A 26,112-nucleotide genomic window follows, 5' to 3' on the forward strand; every position below is an offset into this window, starting at 1 on the left:
ACTACAAATATAAAACACATAAAAACACATAAGGGATTAAAAAAATGTTGAATTTCAGTAAACTTTGGTTCATTTTAAGGACATCACTTTCAGATATGGGTCATCTTCTATAGATCGTTTTTTAAGCCTGACATTTTCTGACATGTATCTTTTCTAGTATTGAGCTTTAAGAGAGGTGTCAAATTATGTGTTTGTTAAAACAAGAAATCCAAAAATTGTTCAATCCTCCTCTTTAAGTGGACACATTGTTTGGTGGCACCATTTTCAGACCAAATTCACCGCTATGATGTACAAATTACAAATAAAGAAGAAAGAAAGTCTCAGGATTCATCTGTTGTGAGGTAAGATGTCCCGTTTAAAGAAGAAGAATTAAAGATAAAACCTTCCAACTCATGCAAAGATTAAACTGATTTGCTATTTCTTTTTAATATATCTTTAATTGTTGTATTTCTTATCAAAACTAAAGTTAAAAGAGGAGGAAACAGGATAAATAAGTATCACATATTCAGCAGAGATAAAGTCAAATCTGTGTGAATGAGTAAATATTTCCATAAAGAAAGAGCTGTGTCCACCACATTCACTGCTGCAGTTACTGTTTTATACATATATACGTTTGTGTGTGTGTTCTTGTTATCCTCTCATGTGCTTCAGAGGAAATATTTTACCCAGAAATGCAGTTTCAGGTAAAAATACGGTCATAGGAACCAATGTGTTCGCTGCGCTGTGTTGCAGGGGGGAGCAAAATAAAGGTGGGATCAACAAGCAACAAGCTAACTGCAGTGTTTTGAGCCTCCAGCAGAGTTTTTACTTTCTCTACAGAACAGTTTCTGCTTCTGATTAAACATTTAGTGCAGTGAGAAGTTTTAAAGCCAAACTGTGACAGATGAAGGATCAAAAGAGCCGAAGAAGAAGCGAAGAAGCGGAACCAAAACTGGAAAAGACGACGGAAAGAAAACAGGGAGAAACGTTGGTGTGGCCTTTCCCAGCTGGGAATAACTGATGAGGGACAAATGATTTCAGAGAGACGTCGAAGTTGTCTGTTTTCTGCTGGACAGGTAATTTAACCCAGCAGTGGAAATGTAACCAGCTGTTTGATAGCGTTAGTTAGAACATGGTCATGAGCAGAGTTACCGACACAGGAAACCTTTTTCTGACTGTTAGCAGGGTTGGAAGTTAACACAGGAAACCACACAGGAAAACGACGGTGAAATTGGCTCCGATTTACAGTTTTAAATTCGGGAAATAAAGGGATAATGAGCCATTCCACAGCTTTTTTTTTTCATTTGGACGCAGATCAAACTGTGAAGTTATGATTTAGAATAGAATAGAATAGAATAGAATAGAATAGAATAGAATAGCCTTAAATCCGATGCCACTCCTGCTGGTGCAAATATGCAGAAAATAGAAAATTAAAATCTTCACAAACAAAAGAGAGGAAAAAAACATTTAATTAGGTTAAATAGAATAAAAATTTAAGAAATATATATATATATATATAATAGATATACAAAAAAAAATCATTGTGACCCAAAACGGTGGCAGTAATACATTAACATTATTGTTATTGGACATGAGTGAATTCAGTTATTGCACAAAACAGTCTTATTGGACAGGGATTTTTGTGACATGTAGCGCCATCTGGAGGGCAACAGGTCAAACGCGTGGTGGCTGGGGTGGAATGGATCCTTGATTATGTTTTTGGCTCTGCTGAGGTGGCAGTTGCATCCAGATGGTGGCTCCAGAACATCACGGGCAGCCTGTCCTCCAGGAGTCGCATTAAGAATGAAATTAAATTAAGAATTTAATGCTATATCCACTTTAAATGTTGACTCTTAAGTTCTCGGTTGTTTTAATGATTAACTCACTGGATGGTTGCCTTTTGTGTATTTACAGTTTGAGACTGCTGCTCTGGTAAAACATCAGAAGATACAGAGTAACAAACCAGGATTGTGAAGAGGAGAATCACAGGTGGAGCAGGGATGCCTCGAAGGAGGAGCCTCCAACCAGATGAGCCCAGAGGACCCAGTCTGGTGCCCCCCATACCTGCAGCATCCACATCAGAACTGGAGCAGACACAAGACAGCAAAGATCTCAGTAAGTGACTCACTTTGAGGAAATTCATCTGCACTCAGCTGCTGCAGTGTGAAATGATTTAAACCTTAAGATGTTCCTGCTTGTGCTGTAAGAACCGTGAGAAAAGCCACAATATTCAGTCCTACTGGAGAACTTTACAGAGAAACTGACGAGTTTTGTGATAACATTTCATTAACTATATGAAATACATTTTGATAAAGGAAAATTAGTTCTCAATTAATTTGTTTTGAGTCCTTTGCTTATTCATTTAGTTGATAACCTGATCAATCATCCTTCATCCTGGAAAGGAAGCAACAGACTTTCAGAGCAAAAGTCTAGTTTAAATTACAAATCAATGGTTTCATGTTGTGCCTCCTAACTGACATAGAACTGGAGTCAACACTGTGTGTTTGGGCCTCTGCGGTCCTTCGTCTAAGTTCTGTCTGTTGAGTAAATTAAATTAATTACACATGGAAACATGAGTTATAGATACTGTCACTTGTATAAATATTGTAAGCTTAATTTCTCATTTTTGGCTTGTTTGAAATGGGCCACAAACTTTCCTTTTAACATTTTGAATGATACTCTGTGGACGATCAGCGTCGATGCATCTAAGCTCAGTGGTCCTTCATGTATATTTGTGTTTTAATGTTTCCTTCAGATGTCAGTCAGCTGCTGATGAGTAAAGAAGAGGTTCCCTGGAGCTGCAGTTTGAACCAGCAGGACCCAGAGACCGTCCACATAAAGAAGGAAGAGGAGTCACTCTGGATCAGTCGGGAGGAAGAGGCTGATGTCACTGGATTTCCATTCGCTGCTGTTACTGTGAAGAGTGAAGATGATGAAGAGAAACCTCACGTCTCCCAGCTTCATCAAATCAAAACTGAGGACAGCAGAGAAACAGAGCCTCCAACCAGCAGCTCGGCTGAATGGATGAAAACAGAAACTGATGAAGAGGACTGTGAACCAGCCAGGAACCCAGATCCACTAAATGCTGATGAGAGGACTTCAAACTCCTCTGAGACAGAAGTCAGTGATGATGATTATTGGCAGAAATCCTCAGATTCTGGACCCGAAACTGAGGACTGTTTCAACAATTGGAAACGGATGATGGTGTCCGAGTCTGGTGGAAACCGTGATGACGCTGCCAAAATATCCTTCAGCTGTCCCGACTCCGGGAAACATTTCAACGAGCTCTCACTGGAGAAACACATGAGATTCCACACGTTAGAGAATCAATTTGGCTGCAGTGTTTGTGGAAAAATATTTAATCTTAAGAAAGGTCTTAAGAGACACGTAAGACTGCATGAAAGAGAGAAATCATTTTGTTGTTCTCATTGTGGTAAAAGATTTAAGCAAAATTCAGACCTCAAGAAACACATGCGAGTTCACACAGGAGAGAAACCCTTTGGCTGTGATGTCTGTGACAAAAGATTTAGCGAGCGAGGAACTCTCTCGAGTCACATGAGGGTCCACACAGGAGAGGAACCTTTCACCTGTGCTGACTGCGGAAAGAAATTTAAAACCAACACCAATCTGAAGACGCACATCAGAGTCCACACAGGAGAGAAGCCGTTCAGCTGTGACCTTTGTGGTAAAAGATTCAAAAGAAACGTACATCTTAAGACACACCTGAGGGTCCACACTGGAGAGAGACCATTTGGCTGCGATGTTTGTGGGAAACGATTTAATGAGCGAGGGACGCTCTCAAGTCACATGAGGGTCCACACTGGAGAGAAGCCGTTTTGTTGTGATGTCTGTGGTAAAAGATTTACCGAGCGAGGAACTCTTTCAAAGCACATGAGAGTCCACACAGGAGAGAAGCCTTTCGCCTGCACTGATTGTGGAAAAAAATTTATAACGAACATAAATCTTAAGACGCACATCAGAGTCCACACTGGAGAGAAACCGTTTGGCTGTGATCATTGTGGCAAAAGTTTCAGCAAGCGAGGAACTCTCACAAGTCACTTAAGGGTTCACACAGGAGAGAAACCATTTGGCTGTGAGATTTGTGGTAAAAGATTTCGTGCACATGGACATCTTTCAAGACACAGGAAAGTTCACACCACAGAGAAGGTTTTGGCTCATGATGACTGCGGGAAAAGTTTAACACAAATCTTAAGCCCCACATGAGTCAGCAAAGGAGACAAAAACCATTCGGCTGTGATGTTCAGTTCATTGTAATAGAATCTAATGGAATTAATTGGCAGGAAAATACGACCGCGCCGCAATGAGACTTTAACCCTCAGCTGTGACGCTTGTCTGCAACACTGAAACTTTTAATGTTCAACTAAAAGTGCTTTCGATGCTTCATCTGTTTCAATCTCATCACATTGTTACATGAAAATGATCTGTTATGTATCATATTCAAGATAATATAAAAATAGAATATAACTTTATCATCGAAGCACTTAACTGAAAAAGGACAGAAGAAGAGAGAAAAGTGAAATATAATGCCGTCACAGGCTGCTCATTCTCATCCTCCTGTCCTCATATTTATCCACATGAATCACACTTAGTACGACTGGATGAAAATACTTGAGCGTTGCTATAAAAGCTGCAGTTTATCTCTTCTCATTTAGGATTGTCTGGTGTTTCCTCTGCTAAAGGAGATCATTTAAATTCTAACAGCTCTTATCTTGGCTGCTTCTTGGATACTTCTGGCTCATTTTACTCAGGAAGGTTCCTAAGTAAATGTGACTGTTCGACTGGAGCCTGTATCTTTCCTCCTCAAACACAGCAGGGTTGTTGGGGACCATTTTATAGCAGCTGGGACTTGCTGATATCTGATCATAGAAAACAAAGAAAGCCACACGTGATTTGCTCATCGGTGACTTGGGAAAGGTTTCCCAACTATTGTCAGTGCAGCGTTGCAACAATCTAATTTTTTTTTCTTGCATAATGTATTAATCTTATGCATATTTACTGGAGTTAACACTGTACATACTTTATTTTTACTCTGAGATTCCAACGATAGAAAAACTTGAGACAAAGTTTCTGGGAGCAGGAAGAGCATGACCGCTGTGTTCAGGAGTCAAGAACCAACTCAGGCAGCTGGATTCCTTCTTTGGATTTAAGCTAACATGAAACAAAAAACAGTCCCTGTTTGACGTAAGAAGTGACATTTTTTTTCAAAGGGAAACTGGCATTTCATAAAAATATTTTTAACTTTATTTAGAGGATTTCACCAGTTATTTTTCTAGTTTCTAAATAGATCCTTTCAGGTAATTTCACTCGATTAGCACCAAGCAAAAAAAGACCCATCATCTGGAAATCCAGCACAGTGAACACTGTCGGGGGGGCTGCGAGCATCAGACAAAACCCCAGAAAGTTCATTTGAATTTTTTACTTGAAAAATGTGAAATGATAAGTGTTTAATTACCATTTGTGTCTGTGATTGTTTTAGCAGTAGCTGTGAGGTGGGAACAAAGACCTACAAACAAGGCAGAAATGTTAGAGCTGGTTGTACATGTTAGCTTTTAACGTATGAAAGAAGATGCTGTGCAGCAATATTAAAAGCTAACAAGGAGAGGGTGAAACACAGTAGAGCAACCGGACTCTTTCTTTAAAATCTACTCCATGTCTGAGAAAAGCAAAGTCAGGAATTTGTGTGTAAAAGAGTTTAATGTGTTGGGCTGTTGATGTTAAAACAGAGAGCCGGCTTTTAATGAACTGGACTGTTTTTCATCAACTTTCTGCATAGGATTTAAAAAGCCAACCCCCTCTGTAAGAGTTGAGCATTAATTAATCCATGAGCCTTTGAGTTATCCTCTGGAAGGATGTTTTATTTATTCCCAGAAGGGAAACGTTCTACATTGTTGGTGAACACCGTCGCCTCAGCAAAAGGGTTCCTGGTTCGAACAAAAACAGATATTTGATTCAGATTTGGTTTGTCCATGAGGTTTTGCATTAAATAGCTAAATTAATCGACATATTTAGTTTTCTTTGCAACAAGATTGCTGATCAGACAAAAATGTGTCTTCACTGGCTGCCAGAATTTGCAGAATGAGTGATTAAAATGACATTTTCTGAGGAGAAAAGATGATATTCAGCCTCAACGCAGATCTGCCAACACACCGGCTCAGAGGAACAGATCTGTGATCAGTGGATCAAAGGGTCAAATTGACTATCTCGACCCACACTGGGACTGTATGACCATGAATTTACAGGAGTTACTACTCATTGGATTGATTTAGTGAAGAGCTGCAGCACATCGACTGAGATAAGCAAAGTTTCAGGAGTAACTGCGCTCAGCAGATCAATGTGCAGACCACACGAGAAACGCTGTTTCATTGACTCATCACTATACCAAAGCATGTGTTTCACTGCATAATGTACAAATTAAGAAAAGGAAGGAAGAAAATCTATGGATTTATACAGTTTGTTGTCTTATAAGGTGTCAAATTTCAAGAAGTGAAGATAAAACCTTATATATTTTGCAAAGATTCAGTTAATTTACATTTTCTGAAATGTTTTTGTAAAATGTTTTTGTATTTTTCGAGTTAAAAAAATTCTACCATTATTTATTCACGTTCTTCATGAAGAATACGGGCAAAGGAACCTATTTGTCTGCTGCGCTGTGTTGCAGCGGGGAGCAAAATAAAGGTGGGACTGACCAACATTATGCTAACTGTTGAGTTGTTCCAAGTCTCCAGCAGAGTCTTCACCGTCTCTACAGAACAGTTTCTTCTTCTGGTTAAACATTTAGTGTTGTGAGAAGTTTTAAAGCCAAACGGTGACAGATGGAGAATCAAAGCTGAAGAAGAAGCGGAACCAAAGCTGGAAAAGACGACGGCAGAAAACCAGGAGACACGCTGGAGTGGCCTTTCCCAGCTGGGAATCACTGATGAGGGACAAATGTTTTCAGAGTGACGCCGAAGTTGTCTGTTTTCTGCTGGACAGGTAATTTAACCCACCAGTGGAAATGTAACCAGCTGTTTGACAGCGTTAGTTAGAACATGGTCATGAGCAGAGTTACCGACACAGGAAACCTTTTTCTGACTGTTAGCAGGGTTGGAAGTTAATATTTCTGCTCCAAAACCAGGACTTTTGTTTGTTTTTAACCCAGAAGATGGTTCAGGAGTTATTACAACAAATCAGCCTCGACATCTCCAGGGTTTTTGTTGGTGATCTGGTTAAATTAACCATAACTAAGACGTCTCTAAGCGGTACCGCGACACTGAAGTTGGCTTCAGGCTCCAGAATTAAAGCGACTTCTTAAAGGGCCATTTCACTACTTTTTTGCATGCAGATCAGCCTCGACCAGGTCCTGTATGAAAACCACATTAATTAGACTGCTCAAATCGGGATTAAGCTATTCTTTATGTATATATATATATACACACATATACATAAGGCACAGATTCTTTAAAACACAGTTTGTGATTTATAAAAACTTTATTTAATTTGTTAAAACTAGGGATCGTCTAATGAAGCCCATTAAGGTTGATTAGTCGTGACGTCATCATTAAACTAACATTAATCACCAAAGCAGTTATTTGTTCTTATCGTTAACTACAACAAAGCCAGTTATTTTCCATCTCGTCTTTTAGCTCCTGAAGCTTTTTTTGTGACGGTTTAGTCAGTGAGTCGTCATCCTGCTGGTGGAACTGTGGTAATATAGCTTCATGCCACATACTGTGCATTCGACTTTGTTGTCCAGGTGCAACGCGAGTCTCCTCCTCACTCAAACTAAAATTAGTCGACTTTGTCCTTTCCGACTAATCGATTAGTTCTGATCCTGAGGTCCACTAATGATGGGCTTTCCTTTATATCCTTTAGTTACTGGCTTCACTTTCCCTCATGCTTGGGAGGGAGTGGGGGGAGGTAGAGTCCTCAGCCTGGTTTTGCGGGGGAGAAGGATTCAGTCTTACCGGACACGCTCTCCCTGGTTCTGTATTGATTCAGAACCAGGGATTCAGAACCATTGGTTCTCCGTCTTCTGTTGATGATGGAGAGTCATCCCCAGCACATCCCAAATTATCCCGAAAGTTCTCTTTGACCAGTTCAGCCTGAAGAATCCGGACATTGTCACTCCTTGAATTGAGTCGTCAAGACAGAAAAATCATTTTTAAAAATCCATTGAAAGAAACATTTGCTCATTCTGTGCATTCAGGCACTCAGCTGAGCTCCTTTTTGGGTTCATGTGACTGAACATCGAACTCACCGAGTGAAACAGTTTAACTCCAGTGATGAGTTTAATTTTAGCTGTTTAACAACCAAAAAGTTGCTGATTGATGTGTTTTTCTTTCTAAACTCATGTTCACTGTTGTGTCTCTCTGTGTGTGATGTGTTGTATGTGTAACTATGGTTATTCTTTAGAGTGTCTCTGCAGAAGACAGAAATTAATTTGATTTCATTGTTTTAATGAGTAACTGACTGAATGGTACCTTTTGTGTAATTACAGACAACATCTCTGAGTTTTACACCAGGATTGTGAAGAGGAGAATCACAGGTGCAGCAGGGATGCCTCGAAGGAGGAGCCTCCAACCAGATGACCCCGGAGGACCCAGTTTGGTTCCCCCCATACCTGCAGCATCCACATCAGAACTGGAGCAGACAGAAGACAGCAAAGATCTCAGTAAGTGACTCACTTTGAGGATATTTTAGGTCATCAGTATTAAATTTACCTACAAAAACAACACTTTTCCCACATTATTAGTGATACTTAAGTTAAAAAACAACAACATCTGTCTCCTATTCAAATACATTATGTACAAAAAACAAGTATTTTGAATGATCCTTTACTGAAGCAGTAGCGGAGCAATGAAGTCAAACACAAACTGTTTCATAAAACATCTTCAGTGTCATGCTGATGTTTGTAATGAGTGAGATGGCAGATGAATAAAGAGCTCAGCAACCAGCGTTTTGAATGTGTTCACGCTAATAACAGAAAGCACAAACTTTACAGATTAAAACAGTTTGTAAATTCTTTCTTGCTAAAATTGAATACTTTGGTCACACAACTAACGCCAAAAGAAAAGAAAAATAAAGAAAAACAGTAATCCAATAATAAACTCATTATATTCAGTAAAATTTTATTTACAAAGTGTCAAATCCCAACAAATGTCATCTCAAGGCACTTCAAAGATAGTCCAATCTAAGCCAAATATAATGTAAATCCTTGTAATACAATAATAATCCGATTAAATCAACTTTGTTAAATTCCAAATTAGTCCAATTCATAAAGAGCCCATTTAAAAAGTAGCCAAGCTAAAAGAAACCAACAGACTGCAGTGAAACTTCTCTTTAATCCAATCCCCCGTCCTGAGCTGCACAAGACGACTGTGGAGAGAAAAAACTCCCTTTTAACAGGAAGAAACCTCCATCAGAACCAGAACCAGGAAGGGTCCATCTGCCTGGACCAGCTGGGGCTGAGAGGACAGGAAAGAGGGGACAACAAGCAGCGTAACACCAGGCCAGAGACACCTGCTGAGAGAGAGAAACACAAGTTAATGACAGCAATGATGTCATCTGTACATGGAGGGAGGAGAGGTGCATCATGGGAGCTCCCCCAGCAGACTGGGCCTATAGCAGCAGAACTATGGGATGTTTCCAGTGATTTCCAGCCTGTGTCGGAACAAACACCCGAAACCAGCTTGTAGGCCTCTTTGACTGGATGATTCTCTCCTTTCAGTCACACACTTCTGTTTCTGTGGCTCATCTGTTTTTGCACCTTTTTGTTGCTACATTAGAAAAGTAGGATCACTTTCCTCCTATACATTACGTTTACATTGTAGCAGAAACTGCTGAAGGTGGTGGATCCATTTCAGTCCTTTTCAGCCCTCAGAGAGCTTCACAGTTGGAGCTTACAACTTCCACTCCAGTTCAACCAGATTGAGCATGTGTGTGTCTGCCTTGGATAATGAAGAAGTCTCTGTACAGATGAATATTACTTCATTGATTCAGACCAAATATTCCACCTCGTGCTCACTGCTTCAGAAGGAAACTTGAAAAAGCTCAACCAAGAACAGATCTCATCCACGTCAGTAGAGATGCTATTTCTGAGAAATAGTTGTAGTACTGCTGTGTCTCACCCACTATATTGATGATGTGCAACAATGGGTCACATGCACGCTGTTGAAATGCTCCTTCCAGTCTGTTGCTGTGGAGGGGGCCCAGTACTGCTGAGAAGGATTCAGATTATGACCTGAAATAAACAAATTCATAATTTCTTATTGGCATATTAAACGAATGCATTACATAATTATAATATATACAGATTAATGGATGACATTTCACAATACATTTGATTTGTGTTATATTAAATTAATAAAGTTTTTCTCCTAATTCATAGAAATCATTTGGATATTGGTTTGCTCTAAAGTTAGCGTCTCAGAGGTGGAGCTGCAGCAGGCAAAATAGAACTTTTGCTTGTTTTGTTGAAATGGGCCACCAACTTTACTCTTAATATTTTGAATAATACTCCAAACTATGGAGGATTGGGGTATATGGATATGAACTCAGTTGTCTTTAATATGCATTTGTGTTCCTGCAGATGTCAAACAGCTTTTGGTGATTAAAGACGGGGTTCCCGGGAACTCCAGTCTGGACCACCAGTACCCAGAACCGCTGCACATAAAGGAAGAGGAAAAGGGCTGTACGAGTCAGGAGGGAGAGCAGCTCGATGAACAGGAGACTGATATCAGCGAGTTTTCATTGGCTGCTGATACAGTGAAGAGTGAAGATGATGAAGAGAAACCTCAGTTGTCACAGCTTCATCAAATCAAAATTGAAACCGAGACAGAGCCTCCAACCAGCAGCTCAGCTGAACAGATGAAAACAGAAACTGATGGAGGGGACTGTGGAGGACCAGAACTAACCAGCAATCCACAACCAAATAATAATTTACAGACAAATAATGTTGAGAAGACTTCAGCCTCTTCTAAAACTAAAATCAGTGATGCTGATAGGCAGAAACTTTCAGATTTTGGACCCGTAACTGAGGACTGTTTCAAAAATTGGAAACAAATGATGGAACCCGAGTCAGGTGTAAATAATTTTGTAGCTTCTGACGCTGCCAAAATATCTTTCAGCTGTGCTGACTGTGGAAAACAGTTTATTTACCAACAGCTTCTTAAGAGACACATGAGAGTTCACACAGAAGAAAAATCATTCATCTGTGATCTTTGTGATAAAAGATTTAAACAAAATGCCTATCTTAAGAAACACAGAAAATCACATATAGGAGAGAAGCCGTTTTGTTGCGATGTTTGTGGGAAAATTTTTTATCGAAATGAATATCTTAAGAATCACATGAGAGTCCACACAGGAGAGAGACCATTTGGCTGTGATGTTTGTGGAAAGAAATTTAAACAAAATGCCTATCTTAAGAAACACAGAAGATTACATACAGGAGAGAAGCCGTTTTGTTGTGATGTTTGTGGAAAAAGATTTAGCATGCGAGGAACTCTCTCAGGTCACATGAGAGTCCACACAGGAGACAAACCATATGGCTGTGATGTTTGTGGTAAAAAGTTTAGCTTTCAAGGAACTCTCTCAGGTCACATGAAGGTTCATACAGGAGACAAACCATATGGCTGTGATGTTTGTGGTAAAAATTTTAGCCTGCGAGGAACTCTCTTAGGTCACATAAGAATTCACACAGGAGAGAAGCCATTTAGCTGTAATGTTTGTGGTAAAAGATTTAGTGGACGAGGAACTCTCTCAAATCACATGCAAATCCACACAGGAGAGAGACCATTTGGTTGTGGTCTTTGTGGTAAAAGATTTAAGCGAAATGCCTATCTTAAGAAACACAAAAGATTCCATACAGGAGAAAAGCTGCTTTGTTGTGAGGTTTGTGGTAAAAGATTTAGCGAGCGAGGAACTTTATTGAACCACATGAGAATCCACACTGGAGAGAAACCTTTTGCCTGCACTGACTGTGGAAAGAGATTTAAAACAAACACAGATCTTAAGGCACACATCAGAGTTCACACAGGAGAGAAACCATTCGGCTGTGAGGTTTGTGGCAAAAGATTTAAACAAAAAGGAAATATTAAGAAACACATGACGGTGCACTCTGGAGAGAAGCCATTTAGCTGTGATCTTTGTAGTAAAAGATTCAGCAAGCGAGCGACTCTCTCAGGTCACATGAGAGTTCACACAGGTGAGAAACCATTTGGTTGTGATGTTTGTGGTAAAAGGTTTGGTGAAAGAGGAACTCTTTCAAGCCACTTGAGAGTTCACACAGGAGAGAAACCATTTGGTTGTGATGTTTGTGGTAAAAGATTTGGTGAAAGAGGAACTCTTTCAAGCCACATGAGAGTTCACACAGGAGAGAAACCATTTAGCTGTGATGTTTGTGGGAAAAGATTTAAAGAAAATTCAGATCTTAAGAGACATATGAGAGTCCACACAGGAGAGAGACCATTTGGCTGTGAGGTTTGTGGGAAAAGATTTTATCGAAATGAGAATCTAAAGAATCACACAAGAATCCACACAGGAGAGAAGCCATTTGGCTGCGATGTTTGTGGTAAAAGATTTAGTGGGCGAGGAACTCTCTCAAATCACATGAGAGTCCACACAGGAGAGAGACCATTTTGCTGTGTGGTTTGTGGTAAAAGATTTAAAGAAAAAGCTAAAATTAAGACACACATGCGAATCCATACAGGAGACAAACCATTTGGCTGTGATGTTTGTGGTAAAAGATTTAACCAGAGAGGAAGTCTTTCAAGCCACATGAGAGTCCACACAGGGGAGAAACCATTTGGCTGTGAAGTTTGTGGCAAAAGATTTAAACAAAAAGCAAAGATTAAGACGCACATGAGAACCCACACAGGAGATAAACCGTTTGGCTGATATTTAGGGTGAAGGATTCAAACAAAATGCAGATCGTAAGAAAAATATGAGGGTCTACACAGGAGACAAATCATTCTGCGTCAAAATTTGTGGTTAAAAGTTTATTGAGTGAGGATGTCTCACACGAACACAAATTTTAAGCCACACATGAGCCCCAAAAGCAGAGAAATTTGTGAAAAAATATTTCCAACTTCTGATTTGGTTTGTTTAAAAAAAAAAAAAAAAATTGTATCACATGATCACCTTCATCACATAACAAAGCAAAAGAAAGTAACTCCTGTGAAATTTCCACATCTAATTTGTTGTATGACTGGCTGTAGTCTGAGTATAATTTCTTCAAACACAACAGGGTGTTTTGGACCATGTTATAGCGACTTGCTGATATCTTACTATAGAAAACAAAACAAAAAAGTGTCAAGTGATGGGATTTCTTACTTGGTAACTTTGCTATGCTAGGCTACTGTAGAAATATACCTGTTGTATTTTATTTCTAAATCTCTGATGTATACAAAACAATAGTTGAGACAAAGTTTCTGGGAACAGCTAGATCTGGTCACCTCAGTCCCAGGCAGGGGCCAAAAAGCCACTCGGGGAGCTGTATGTTCTGGGTCCTGCACTTTGATTCTTCTACCAGATTTAAGCTAACATTACACAAGAAGGAACCCCTGTTTGACCTAATGGGCCCAATTAACAAAGAAAAGACTTGATCTGGCTCAAGTGAACTTTTTTCAAGGGAAAACTGATATTTCACAATAAATATATTTTTAAAGAGCATTTACAGGGTTTGACCAGCTCTTTTCATAGCTGCTACTTAGGTCCTTGCGGGTCATTTCAGTCAGTTATGTACCTTCCCCGAGCAAAAAAGACTGGACAGGAGCCTTCATCTGGAAATCCAGGATCCTTCAAGGCTACTGTAACCAGACCAAACCGAAGAGATCATTTGTGTCTGTTTACTTGAACGAAGGGAAATAAGAAATGTTCCATTGCTATCCATGTCTCCATGATTGTGTTAACAGAGTTAAAAGAGTAGCTTTTGAGATAGTTACAAAAACCATAAACATGTTTAAACTGGTAGTGCAAATGAAAGGGCCTGTCAAATTGTCCTTTTTGCTTGTGACAGTTTCTAGCTGAGTGAAACTGGCGGCTAGTAAAAGAACTGGTGAAATCCTCTGAATACTGTTTACTTGATCAAAAAGACTGCTGCCATATTCTGTACACTCTGCATCTACAGCGAAAAATTCCACCTCAAATCTGAGCAAGCACCTTGCAAGCCGGTACAGGAATGTGAAACTCATTGAGAAACCCCCTTGCTGACATGACCACTGTGATTCGAAATCCAATTCCACCGAGTAAACCACCGACTGCCCCTCTCCTGCTTAACAGGTGTAAATAGACTTAAAAGGAAAAGATGTTTTGAAAAAGAGACTGTTTCATTGGATTCAATTCTATATGATGGGATATGCAGAAAGAATAGAATTAGCCTGAAAGATCTATTGCTTTACAGCGCACTCGGATAGTGCATCATGTTTTTTAAAACTAATTAAGTAAAGTAATTATTAAAGTAACTAATTACTTTTGAAAATAAGTCATCAGTAAAGTATCTGGATTACGTACTTGGAGAAGTAATCAGTAACTAATTACTCTTTCCAAGTAACTTGACCAACACTGGCCCCAATATACGCATGCATGTAATGGTACAAGGAATCATAATGTACCATTAAGGCATCTGATATGTACAAACCATATCAGAATCCTTTTGTCTCACCTTGTCCTGTCTGGAATACCATATTCGCTGCAATAAGTGGAAAGGAGGTGAGTCCTCTTCCTCCTGTTTTGTGAATTTAAAATGTATTATTCGTCATTATGTAAAATAAAAAAATGGAAAACTGCGAGAATCATCTCGCAACAGATAGCTAAAAACTTTTTGTTCTAAGTCTGTGGTTTTGCTCATTGCTTTTCTTTAGTTGTTTATTATTTTCCATCATCTATGCCCCCTGACTTGTTATCTTCCATGAGAGTTTGGATCCTTGAATCTCATTTATGTTTTTGTATTGTTTTGAACTTCTAATAAAGAAAGAAAGAACGAAAGAAAGAAAAAACCTTGTCCTGTCTGGCTTGTCACCCAATCATCATTCAGGCAGAATGGATAAAAGCCGGCCGCGTCCCTCCCGCTTCCTGCCTCTTCGGTCCTTCCGCTTCCGGCTCGTTGTGCCCGCCTCTCACCTCGGAGAAAAGCGAGCTGTTTGTGCACATTCATCAGGGACACAAAAGACTAGGAACCGGAGTTCACGGACACAAAAGCCAAGTAAGAAGAGTCCATATTAACCACGGCTATTCAGCCACGGCTACTTTGTTACCGCTGCTTCTCTGCCGATGCGCTACTTTGTTTCCGCTGCTTCTCTGCCGATGCGCTACTTTGTTACCGCTGCTTCGCTGCCGATGCGCTACTGTGTTTCCGCTGCTTCTCTGCCGATGCGCTACTTTGTTTCCGCTGCTTCTCTGCTGATGCGCTACTTTGTTACCGCTGCTTCTCTGCTGATGCGTTACTTTGTTACCGCTGCCGATGCGCTACTTTGTTTCCGCTGCTTCTCTGCTGATGCGCTACTTTGTTACCGCTGCTTCTCTGCCGATGCGCTACTGTGTTTCCGCTGCTTCTCTGCCGATGCGCTACTTTGTTTCCGCTGCTTCTCTGCTGATGCGCTACTTTGTTACCGCTGCTTCTCTGCCGATGCGCTACTGTGTTACCGCTGCTTCTCTGCCGATGCGCTACTGTGTTTCCGCTGCTTCTCTGCCGATGCGCTACTGTGTTTCCGCTGCTTCTCTGCTGATGCGCTACTTTGTTACCGCTGCTTCGCTGCTGATGCGCTACTTCGCTTCGCTGTCAGTCTATTGCTGCTACTCCGGTGCTTCTGCTGCTTTGCCGGCTTGGTTCGGGGATCTGTCGGCTGTCTCTGGTCGCCTCGCTTTCTGATGCTGACCCTATTTCCTATAACTGTTGCATGCGGTGATCTCCGTTCAAGCTTTTCTTTGTGTGCACATCACGATTTTTGCTGTGTGAGTTGGGTGCTCCTCTTCTTGTTTGGACGTCATTTTCCCTTGTCAACCCCTCCTCCAGCCGGTAAGCCTCAGCCTTGTGACGACCCCTCATATTGGATGCTGGGCTCTTTGTGTTTAGTGCTGCAGGTGCCCAGTAGGCTGGTCAAGCATTGTGTGTTGGGAACACCTGGGGCCCAGTGTTCCCACTATAAAATGGCTTCCTTGCTGTTTGCAAGGAGAGAGGACTGGGTTCAGAGAGGGAACCTTTGTTCCTTTTCAACTGCATGTTCTTTGGTTTTTACACCAAACCTCACCCATCATTAGTCACTCACTCATTCATCCCTCACCGCTGACTGACGCAGCTCATGCATTTCTGTCTGTTTACTTGAACGAAGGGAAATAAGAAATGTTCCATTGCTATCCATGTCTCCATGATTGTGTTAACAGAGTTAAAAGAGTAGCTTTTGAGATAGTTACAAAAACCATAAACATGTTTAAACTGGTAGTGCAAATGAAAGGGCCTGTCAAATTGTCCTTTTTGCTTGTGACAGTTTCTAGCTGAGTGAAACTGGCGGCTAGTAAAAGAACTGGTGAAATCCTCTGAATACTGTTTACTTGATCAAAAAGACTGCTGCCATATTCTGTACACTCTGCATCTACAGCGAAAAATTCCACCTCAAATCTGAGCAAGCACCTTGCAAGCCGGTACAGGAATGTGAAACTCATTGAGAAACCCCCTTGCTGACATGACCACTGCGATTCGAAATCCAATTCCACCGAGTAAACCACCGACTGCCCCTCTCCTGCTTAACAGGCTTAACATTGTTTGGACGTCATTTTCCCTTGTCAACCCCTCCTCCAGCCGGTAAGCCTCAGCCTTGTGACGACCCCTCATATTGGATGCTGGGCTCTTTGTGTTTAGTGCTGCAGGTGCCCAGTAGGCTGGTCAGGCATTGTGTGTTGGGAACACCTGGGGCCCAGTGTTCCCACTATAAAATGGCTTCCTTGCTGTTTGCAAGGAGAGGGGACTGGGTTCAGAGAGGGAACCTTTGTTCCTTTTCAACTGCATGTTCTTTGGTTTTTACACCAAACCTCACCCATCATTAGTCACTCACTCATTCATCCCTCACCACTGACTAGCTGACTGACGCAGCTCATGCATTTCTTTCTCTTTTCAGGAGTGAGGTTGGTTTGATTACTAAATAAACTAATTCCTCATTCCTTTATGTTGGTGTTGTTCCCTGTAATTTGTCATGATTCAGAGCTGGTCGTGACAGCCTGTACCTCCCTTTTCAGTTGGGCTCCCTTCTTTTTGTTTTTTTGTGCCAAACCTTGTGCTTATTTTAAACAAAATTTTGTATGTGATCATTGAACTTCTTCTCCTGGCCACCCTGAGTGTTCTTTTATAAGATGTGATAATTGACCTTTAGTATGGGTCCTTGGGCCCTAACCCAGGGTGGTGTTGTCAGTGAAAAGAAAAAGATCTTCTGATACATAACCTAGTAATAACCCTCGCCTGCGCCAGCCCCATACTGAGGTTGGACTTACCGACTGTAATTGGCCAGTTACTAGTGACATGAACAGGCCAACCACTGTCCATGTTATGTTCTATCTGACAAGACAGAGAAGCCTCATCTGTCCCTGTTATTAGTCCAGTTCTAACCAGTACTGCTCTCTTAAAGTCTTGGACCATGCATTGTGTCGTATGAGCAGGTGGTGACTTTTACATGAATCAGTCTTACCCACAAGCATAACCTTGATGAAGAAATGCGTTCCTGTAATGTTTCGTTCACATTTATTACACAGAATGATGAAATTGCACATGAATGTCTAACAGAGGTATGTAACTGTGTCGTGTAGCACTTATTTTCTCATGTTTCCGTTAGTTTCTGCAGCTGTGAGAGACGTCTCACAGCATCGACTCCCATGAAGAGAAAACGGCTCCAGCACTCCTGCACTGATGCTTCTAGTGGAACAAACAGGTGAGTCATCACAGTGACATAATTATTACACAATCCGAGCAAAAAATAAAATGAAACTCCTTTTGTTGGACCATCTTTAGCTTTGATTTTGATTCTTTAGCTGTAAAATTTCCAGACTCATCAAGACAGAAAAGATGTTTTTTAAATCCATTAATAAAACGTTTAGTTTAGTTTATGATCAGATGGTGTTTAACAAACCTAAAGTTGCTGATTGATGTATTTTCGCTGTCGTGTCTCCATGTGTGTGACGTATCATGTATAACTATGGTTATTCTTTCCAGAGATTACCATCTGAATATCACTGCTGAAGACACAGAAATTAATTTAGAAAGTTATTTAATGGATAATTGACTGAATGGTGGACATTTGTATATTTACAGTTTGAGATAGCTGTGCTAGAAACAGCAGAAGATGCAGCAAGTACATCCTAAAATCTGAAAAACCTCCAGATACATCGGATATAAACCAGGATTGTGAAGAGGAGAATCACAGGTGCAGCAGGGATGCCTCGAAGGAGGAGCCTCCAACCAGATGACCCCAGAGGACTCAGTCTGGTGCCCCCCATACCTGCAGCATCCACATCAGAACTGGAGCAGACACAAGACAGCAAAGAATTCAGTAAGTGACTCACTTTGAGGAAATGAACCTGCAACTAAACATCACAGTGCATGTGCAAGGTTTTCACTGCAGAGAGGTCGTCAGAATTACAAAAATTCTTACAAAAACAACACTTTTGCTGCATTATTAGTGATAAGTAAACACATTTGCTGCAGAAGGGGGTCCAGGAGGGAAACTAAGATATTCCTCTGCCCAGCGACACTCTCCAGCTCCTCCTGGGGGATCCGGAGGTGTTACCAGGTCAGATGAAATGTATAACCCTTCCACTGGGTTCTGGTTCCTACCGGTTGGACGTGCCTCCAAAAAGGAGGCGAACGGGGGGCATCCTAACCAGATGAACCACCTCAGCTGACAGCAATGCTGTTAGTTCCCCTTTTCTTTTCATCACATGTTAAACCTTAAAATTAGAAGAGGCTGCACTTTATTTTAATTTAATTATAAACTCTTTACATACAGCACATTTTCTCTGCCATCACTAACTGATCAACACGTTTGGGGCATTGTGGGGTTTGGGTCTTGCGCGATTGACATTGAAAGATCAATCCTGCCAGTCTCCAGTGTTTTTGGCGAAACACCAAGTTTCTACCTAATGAACCACAGCTGTTCCACAACATTACACGCTCACACACAGACACGTGGTAATTACAATCAGTAATTAACTTAATATGCACATCATTGGAGTGTGAGGGGAAAGAAAAGCCATACAAGCACAGGGAGAACACTGAATCTCCACAAATGGAATCCCTGTGTAAGATTCAAACAGTTACGCCGTCTTCTTCCCTTCAACATGACCATCAGAAAAAGTCTTTTCATAAGTTTGATATTTAGCAGCCGTCATATCTTACCTCTGCAGCACTTCACACATTTTCAGTCACTTCTGGTGCAGCTTGTGGTATAAAGTAAGTCACTCATGTTGTCTCAGTTGTATACATTTTTTATGTTTAATTTCTAATTTTTTGCTTGTTTTGTTGAAATGGACCAGCAACTTTGCTTTTAACATTTTGAATAATACTCCAGCTGTTGAGGATCAGGGTAAATGCATTTATACTAAGTTGTGTTGTAATATAATCTATATTTGTGTTTCAGTTTTACCTGCAGATGTCCAGAAAGTGGTGGTGATTAAAGAAGAGGTTCCCTGGAGCTCCAGTGTGGACCAGCGGGATGCAGCACTCGTCCAAATTAAGGTGGAAGAGGAGGACTCCTGGACCAGTCAGCAGGAAGAGCAGCTTCATGGGCCAGGAGAGACTGATATCACCAGGCTCTCATTCACTGTTCTTACTGCAAAGAGTGAAGATGAAGAGAAACCTCAGCCCTCACAGTTTCACAAAATCAAGACTCCAAGCAGCATCTCAGCTGAACAGATGAAAACAGAAACTGATGAAGAGGACTGTGAAGGACCAGAACCAGCTAGAAACCCAGATCCACACGATCATTTACAATCAAATATTGATGACAAGACGCCAGACTCTTCTGAGACGGAAGTCAGTGATGATGATTATTGGCAGAAATCTGGACCTAAAAAAGAGGACAGTTACAAACTTTCGGGGCGGATGATGGTACTCGAGTCGAGTGTAAAACATGATGAGGTTTCTGACGCTGCCAAAACATCCTTCAGCTCCTCTGACTGTGGTAAACAGTTTGTTAACAAGACAAGCACAAGCGTCAACACAGAAGTGTTTTGTTGCAGTGTTTGTGATAAAATATTTAGTAGCAAAGAAAATCTTTTAAAACACACGAGAATCCACACAGGAGAGACAACCTTTGTCTGCACTGAATGCGGAAAGAAATTTAAAACAAACAAAACTCTTAAGATGCACAAAAGAATTCACTCAAGAGAGAAGTCTTTTTCTCGTGACGTTTGTGGTAAAAGATCTCGTGAGAACGAAGCTCTTTCCAGTCATATCAGAGTCCACACATTTGGCTGCGAGGTATGTCATAAAGTATTTAAACGTAAACCACATCTTCATAGACACATGAGAGTCCACACTGGGGAAAAACCATTTGGCTGTCGTGTTTGTGGAAATAAATTTAGCCGAAATGAAGAACTGAAAAAGCATATGAGAGTCCACCCAGGAGTGTTTTGTTGCACTGTTTGTGACAAAATATTTAATACGCAAAGTACTCTTACAAGACACATGAGAATCCACACAGAACCAAAACCACTTAGCTGTCATGTTTGTGGTAAAACATTTAGTGGGCGCAGAACTCTGACAAAACACATGAGAGTCCACAGAACAGAGAAACCATTTAGCTGTGGTGTTTGTGGTAAAAAATTTCGTGAGCGAGGAATTTTTTCAAGACACATGAAATTCCACGCAGGAGCGTATCGGTGCACTGTTTGTGATAAAATATGTACTACACAAGGAAATCTTGTATTACACCAAAAAAGCCACACAGGAGAGAAACCTTTTGCTTGTGAGGTGTGTGGTAAAGCATTTAAACTAAAAACACATCTTCAGACACACATGAGGGTCCACACTGGGGAAAAACCATTTCGCTGTGATGTTTGTGGGAAAAAATTTTGCCAGCAACGAGGTCTTTCAAGACACATGATAGTCCACATAGAAGAGGCGCCATTTAGCTGTGGTATTTGTGGGAAAAAATTTAGTGAGCAAGGAATTTTTTCAATACACATGAAATTCCACACAGGAGCGTATTGTTGCACTGTTTGTGATAAAATATTTACTACACAAGGAAATCTTGTAGTACACCAAAAAAGCCACACAGGAGAGAAACCTTTTGCTTGTGAGGAGTGTGGTAAAGCATTTACACTAAGAGCATCTCTAAAGAAACACATGAGGGTCCACAATGGGGAAAAACCATTTGGCTGTGATGTTTGTGGAACAAGATTTTGTATGCGAGAAAGTTTTATAAGACACATGGCAGTCCACACAGGAGAGAAGCCATTTAGCTGTGGTGTTTGTGGTAAGAAATTTAGTGAGCGAGGACTTTTTTCAATACACATGAAATTCCACACAGGATCATTTTGTTGCACTGTTTGTGATAAAATATTTACTACACAAGGAAGTCTTTCCAGACACACAAAAATCCACCAAGGAGAGAAACCATTTGGCTGTCATGTTTGTGGAAAGAATTTTAACCGAAATGAAAACCTGAAGACACATATGAGAGTCCACATAGCAGAGAAACCTCAGCCCTCACAGTTTCATAAAATCAAATCTCCAACCTGCAGCTCAGCTGAACAGAAGAAAACAGAAACTGATGAAGAGGACTGTGAAGGACCAGAACCAACCAGAAACCCAGATCCACATGGTCATTTACAGTCAAAGATTGATGACAAGACGTCAGACTCTTCTGGTACTGAAGACAGTGATGATGATTATAGGCAGAAATCTGGACCTAAAACAGAAGACAGTTACAAAGATTCTGGACAGATGATGGTACTCAAGTCAAGGGTAAAACATGTCGTCTCTGATGCTGCCAAAATACCCTTCAGCTCCTCTGACAGTGGTAAACAGTTTGTTAACAAGACAAGCACAAGAGTCAACAAAGGAGCGTTTTGTTGCACTGTTTGTGATAAAATATTTACTACACAAGGAAGTCTTTCCAGACACACAAAAATCCACACAGGAGAAAAACCATTTGGCTGTCATGTTTGTGGAAAGAATTTTAACCGAAAATGTATCCTAAAGTTTCATATGAGAGTCCACACAGGAGAGAAACCTCAGCCCTCACAGTTTCATAAAATCAAATCTCCAATCAGCAGCTCAGCTGAACAGAAGAAAACAAAAACTGATGAAGAGGACTGTGAAGGACCAGAACCGGCCAGAAACCCAGATCCACACGGTCATTTACAATCAAAGATTGATGACAAGACGTCAGACTCTTCTGGGACTGAAGACAGTGATGATGATTATAGGCAGAAATCTGGACCTAAAACAGAAGACAGTTACAAAGATTCTGGACAGATGATGGTACTCAAGTCAAGGGTAAAACATGTCGTCTCTGATGCTGCCAAAATATCCTTCAGCTCCTCTGACAGTGGTAAACAGTTTGTTAACAAGACAAGCACAAGAGTCAACAAAGGGGCGTTTTGTTGCACTGTTTGTGATAAAATATTTAGTACACAAAGAACTCTTTCAAGACACATGAAGGGACACACAGAAGGGAAACCTCAGCCCTCACAGTTTCATAAATTCAAGACTCCAACCAGTAGCTCAGCTGAACAGATGAAAACAGAAACCGATGAAGAGGACTGTGAAGGACCAGAACCAGCCAGAAACCCAGATCCACACGGTCATTTACAATCAAATATTGATGACAAGACGTCAGACTCTTCTCTGACTGTGGGAAACAGTTTGTTAATAAGACGCGCACAAGAGTCAACAGAGGAGCGTTTTGTTGCACTGTTTGTGATCTTTTAAGACGCATAAAAGTCCAAACAGAAGAGAAAGCATTTGCTTGTGATGTTTGTGGAAAATTTTTTAGCCGAAATGAACACCTGAAGACACACATGAGATTCCACAGAGGAGAGAAACCATTTAGTTGTCATGTTTGTGGTAACAGATTTTGTGTGTGAGGAAATCTTTTTAGACAATGGAGTACACAGTAAGAAACATGTTGCATCTTAATACACAGAGAATTCTGAAAGGAAAGAAACCATTTGGTTGGGATGTCTGTGAAGTTTGAGTCACTATTTTCCTACAGATGCACAGCTCTCTGTTGATTTGGCAGAGGTTGTGTAGTCACCAGCTTAATGTCTATGAGTGTAAATGGCAGCTAATTTTGTTTATGGTAAATGATGCAGTTCTGTCGCTCTACATTGTGTTTTTATTTTGAAGAGCACCGTTCTTCTTGTGCTACTTCCTGTTATTGTAGACATTAGACTTCCTGCTACCATCTCATCATCACGACATGTGCACTTGCTCCAGAGGTGGTAAAAACAGAACAAATTAATTACTTATCATATTTTGTGTTGAAACTTGTGGAAGATATTTTATTGTGGTTCGTTTTATTGTGGTTCGTTTGTATGTCACATGCAAAGGCTGTCACTGAGAGGTGTGTTGAAGAGAAGTTGCTAACAGACACAGCCCAAACTTAGTGCCCTTGGAAGCAGAAGGAGGTAGGAGGAGATAAATGGTGTAGTCATAAAAAAAGGAGTGATTCATTTAATTTAAGACAAAAGGAAATTGTCATCATTATATTATTTTCAATAAGAACTGTAACTCATTAAAGGGTTAATATCATGTAAAATCATTACTTAAGTTACTAAAATGATTCGTATTAAGCTTAAAATGTAAACATGGGTTTATGCATTATCTGAAATATTATACTCTGGCATTTGTATGTTTTGTGTCCATTTTATAGTTTTCATGGTGTCAAAATGTTGGTGAAAAGAGGAGGATTGTTTATCTTTAAGTGTACCCTATTAAATGATGTCAGAAAAATTCTCTCAAAATCAGGCTCAGAGTCGCTGGATACGATTTACACAAAACATTTATTTCTTGCAAGAAAGAGATAAGTCCGCACAGCCTGTCAGAAAGCTGCTCAGAGTTGTCTGACTCACAAAATGGTGCTATTGCTATTTATGTTGTTTAAGTTTGCTGGCCACAGTGTTATGGGAAACTAACATTGCTAGCCATTCAATGTTATGGGAAAACGAGTTAAGACAATCAAAAACAATTTTGCTTGCTACATAGTGATGTGAGAACCAAAAGATAGAAGGAAGCCTTCCCCCATCACATGAGCCTTTATTCTTGCAGCTTTTCTCATACACTGTAAACCCGATTAGTTCAAAATGCTCAAAATGTTTGCTGTAACCTAAGAATATTTAAGTTATGGTAATAAAATTTTAAGTAAACTAATAACGTAAAAACTGTCTACATACTACTAGTCAACTTAAAATGTACACTTTAATTCAACTTAATAAAACAAATAAAACTCCATTGTTAATATTCAATTTTTTTTACTATATAAACTTGAAACTTCTGTTGTATCAATGTAACAACTTCACAATGTACATCCACTTATGTGACAGAAACCTTTTTCAAAAAGGTAAGGCACTTAAGGCTTTAGAAAAATGTAATCAGAATTTTCTTTTCCCAACATTTTATAGACCAAACAACCGTAAAAACAATTAGCTGTAGCCCAAATCTCTAGCAGTGCCCTTAAGAAAAGAAAAGAAAAGAAAATGTCACAGCCTGATTTATTTTAAAAGCAGGGATTAAGAACACAGATTCCTGAACAGTTCTCTAAAAACTTAACAAGTTTACAAGTCTTGAAGAACTTAGAGTCATCCTCTCTTGGGTACACAGGGAGAGCACGAAGGGCCAGACTGCGTCTCATGTTTACATTGTTGTTCCTAGACTGAGAACCAAAACATAATTATCATTATAGAAATATTTACCAGCACATCAAGCCAGTTCAGTTTACATAACCATAAAATTATCAATAAGAACCATCATTGTGCTCGCAGCAAAGTTAATCTTAAACTCACATGGCGGTCATAAATCCTGAAGATCTCTCGCGTGCCTCTTGCCTGTCCGTGAGGCTTTCTCTCTGTACAGGGCAATCAGTTGAATTGTGTATCTGTCAAGGTATATATATGTATATATATATATATATATATATATATATATATATATATACACTAAACACTAAATGTGTTTGGAGTGTGTTTATCATTTACTCAACTTGCATATGTTTACTTTTTCAAATATTTGTACTGTCATAACGAAATGTTGTTCTCTGTATTAATATATCTACCTGATGGTAATTGATTTTTTTATAATATGTATTACTATTGTGTCATACTTTCTCTCTTACCTTCCTCCTGCTTAACTGTCTGTCGTGCTATAAAGATGAAAAGTGTTTCTGAAGAGGGCAGATGTGTCGCTGCTTCCTCCTGCTCCTTACTGCTTAATTTGCTTTTAAATCATTCTCTTTCTTTCCACAAGTCTTGGATATCATTTTATTCTTTTTCTTTTAAGTGAACCAAGACTTTTTAGATAATTGTAATAATTTTTTATTCTTTTTACAACTTATCTAACGAGCCAGCAACTCCGTGTGCGTGGCCTACACACAGCTGAAGCCTGATTTATAGTGTCCAGGCACCTAGCACTCAGCTAAAGCTAAATAGCCTAGAAAGGTGCTAACAGTTAGGCTAACTAGCAACAAGATACCTCCTTTCACAGATGACTACTACAGCCTCCTGCAGAAGATCGCAGTACTGGAGACGAAAATTAATCGCTTAGAAGTAAATATGGAGGTAAATGGACTATGTGGAAATGAAAATCCTTGCCATTGATTCAAAACAGCGGAGATGAACAAGCTAACACACAGCTAAGGGGCACAGATAACACAACCAAGAAAGTAGACTCTTTGCATTATAATAAATCAGTGAGTAATAATCCTCCCTGGAACTGTCTCTGTGCAAAACCAAAGAGTAAATCATGTCTCCTGAAAGTGGGAGGACGAGAAACCGACTGGCCTTCACTCCCTACGAGGCAGAGGAGCTCTTCTACCCCTGTACATGGGAGGAAACAGGACTGGACATCTGTGAATGGGAAGGTGAACAACAAACCTCCAAAACTACTGAGTGTAAAACTGAAGAACAGATTTGCTCCACTATCGAAGGACTCTG

At 40.1% G+C, this 26,112-nt stretch overlaps 3 protein-coding genes across 4 annotated transcripts in view; all 3 read left to right on the plus strand.

Annotated features, from left to right (window-relative positions):
• The first annotated feature begins 759 nt into the window (after positions 1-759).
• Positions 760-18,347, plus strand: LOC140278499 (uncharacterized). Of its 2 annotated transcripts, XM_072373521.1 has the most exons (6): positions 760-1,055; positions 1,894-2,094; positions 2,735-4,128; positions 11,584-15,178; positions 17,796-17,891; positions 18,272-18,347. In XM_072373521.1, exons 2-4 carry the CDS (start codon positions 1,980-1,982, stop codon positions 12,871-12,873), a joined length of 2,799 nt encoding a protein of 932 aa, XP_072229622.1. In that variant the 5' UTR covers positions 760-1,055; positions 1,894-1,979; the 3' UTR covers positions 12,874-15,178; positions 17,796-17,891; positions 18,272-18,347. The 2 variants fall into 2 exon arrangements, with proteins under 2 accessions (XP_072229622.1, XP_072229621.1); XM_072373520.1 differs by lacking the exons at positions 760-1,055; positions 1,894-2,094; positions 2,735-4,128 and adding exons at positions 6,883-6,972; positions 8,477-8,650 and having other exon boundaries at positions 10,568-15,178.
• LOC140278860 (uncharacterized) overlaps positions 6,899-26,112 on the plus strand; it is a 44,580-nt gene continuing 25,366 nt past the window's right edge. The window contains exon 1 of the mRNA XM_072373956.1: positions 6,899-6,972. The gene's annotated coding sequence lies outside the window, so the exon portion shown is untranslated. The remainder of the gene's footprint in view (positions 6,973-26,112) is intronic.
• Positions 18,384-25,050, plus strand: LOC140278496 (uncharacterized). Its single transcript, XM_072373516.1, has 2 exons — positions 18,384-18,509; positions 19,596-25,050. The coding sequence occupies exons 1-2, from the start codon at positions 18,395-18,397 to the stop codon at positions 22,892-22,894; spliced, it is 3,414 nt and encodes a 1,137-aa protein (XP_072229617.1). The 5' UTR covers positions 18,384-18,394; the 3' UTR covers positions 22,895-25,050.

The sequence above is a fragment of the Leuresthes tenuis genome, unplaced genomic scaffold, assembly GCF_036924035.1.
Source record: "Leuresthes tenuis unplaced genomic scaffold, fLeuTen1.0.hap1 SCAF_20, whole genome shotgun sequence".
Classification (NCBI taxonomy): Eukaryota; Metazoa; Chordata; class Actinopteri; order Atheriniformes; family Atherinopsidae; genus Leuresthes; species Leuresthes tenuis.

Bases quoted from the DNA above. Each gene is read 5' to 3' on its own strand.
- LOC140278499 (XM_072373521.1), top strand. From the start codon at position 1,980: ATGCCTCGAAGGAGGAGCCTCCAACCAGATGAGCCCAGAGGACCCAGT. The intron at 2,095-2,734 runs GTAAGTGACTCA...TGTTTCCTTCAG, and splicing joins ACAAGACAGCAAAGATCTCA to ATGTCAGTCAGCTGCTGATG. The intron at 4,129-11,583 runs GTTCACACCACA...GGTCACATGAAG, and splicing joins ATCTTTCAAGACACAGGAAA to GTTCATACAGGAGACAAACC.
- LOC140278496 (XM_072373516.1), top strand. From the start codon at position 18,395: ATGCCTCGAAGGAGGAGCCTCCAACCAGATGACCCCAGAGGACTCAGT. The intron at 18,510-19,595 runs GTAAGTGACTCA...TTTGTGTTTCAG, and splicing joins ACAAGACAGCAAAGAATTCA to TTTTACCTGCAGATGTCCAG.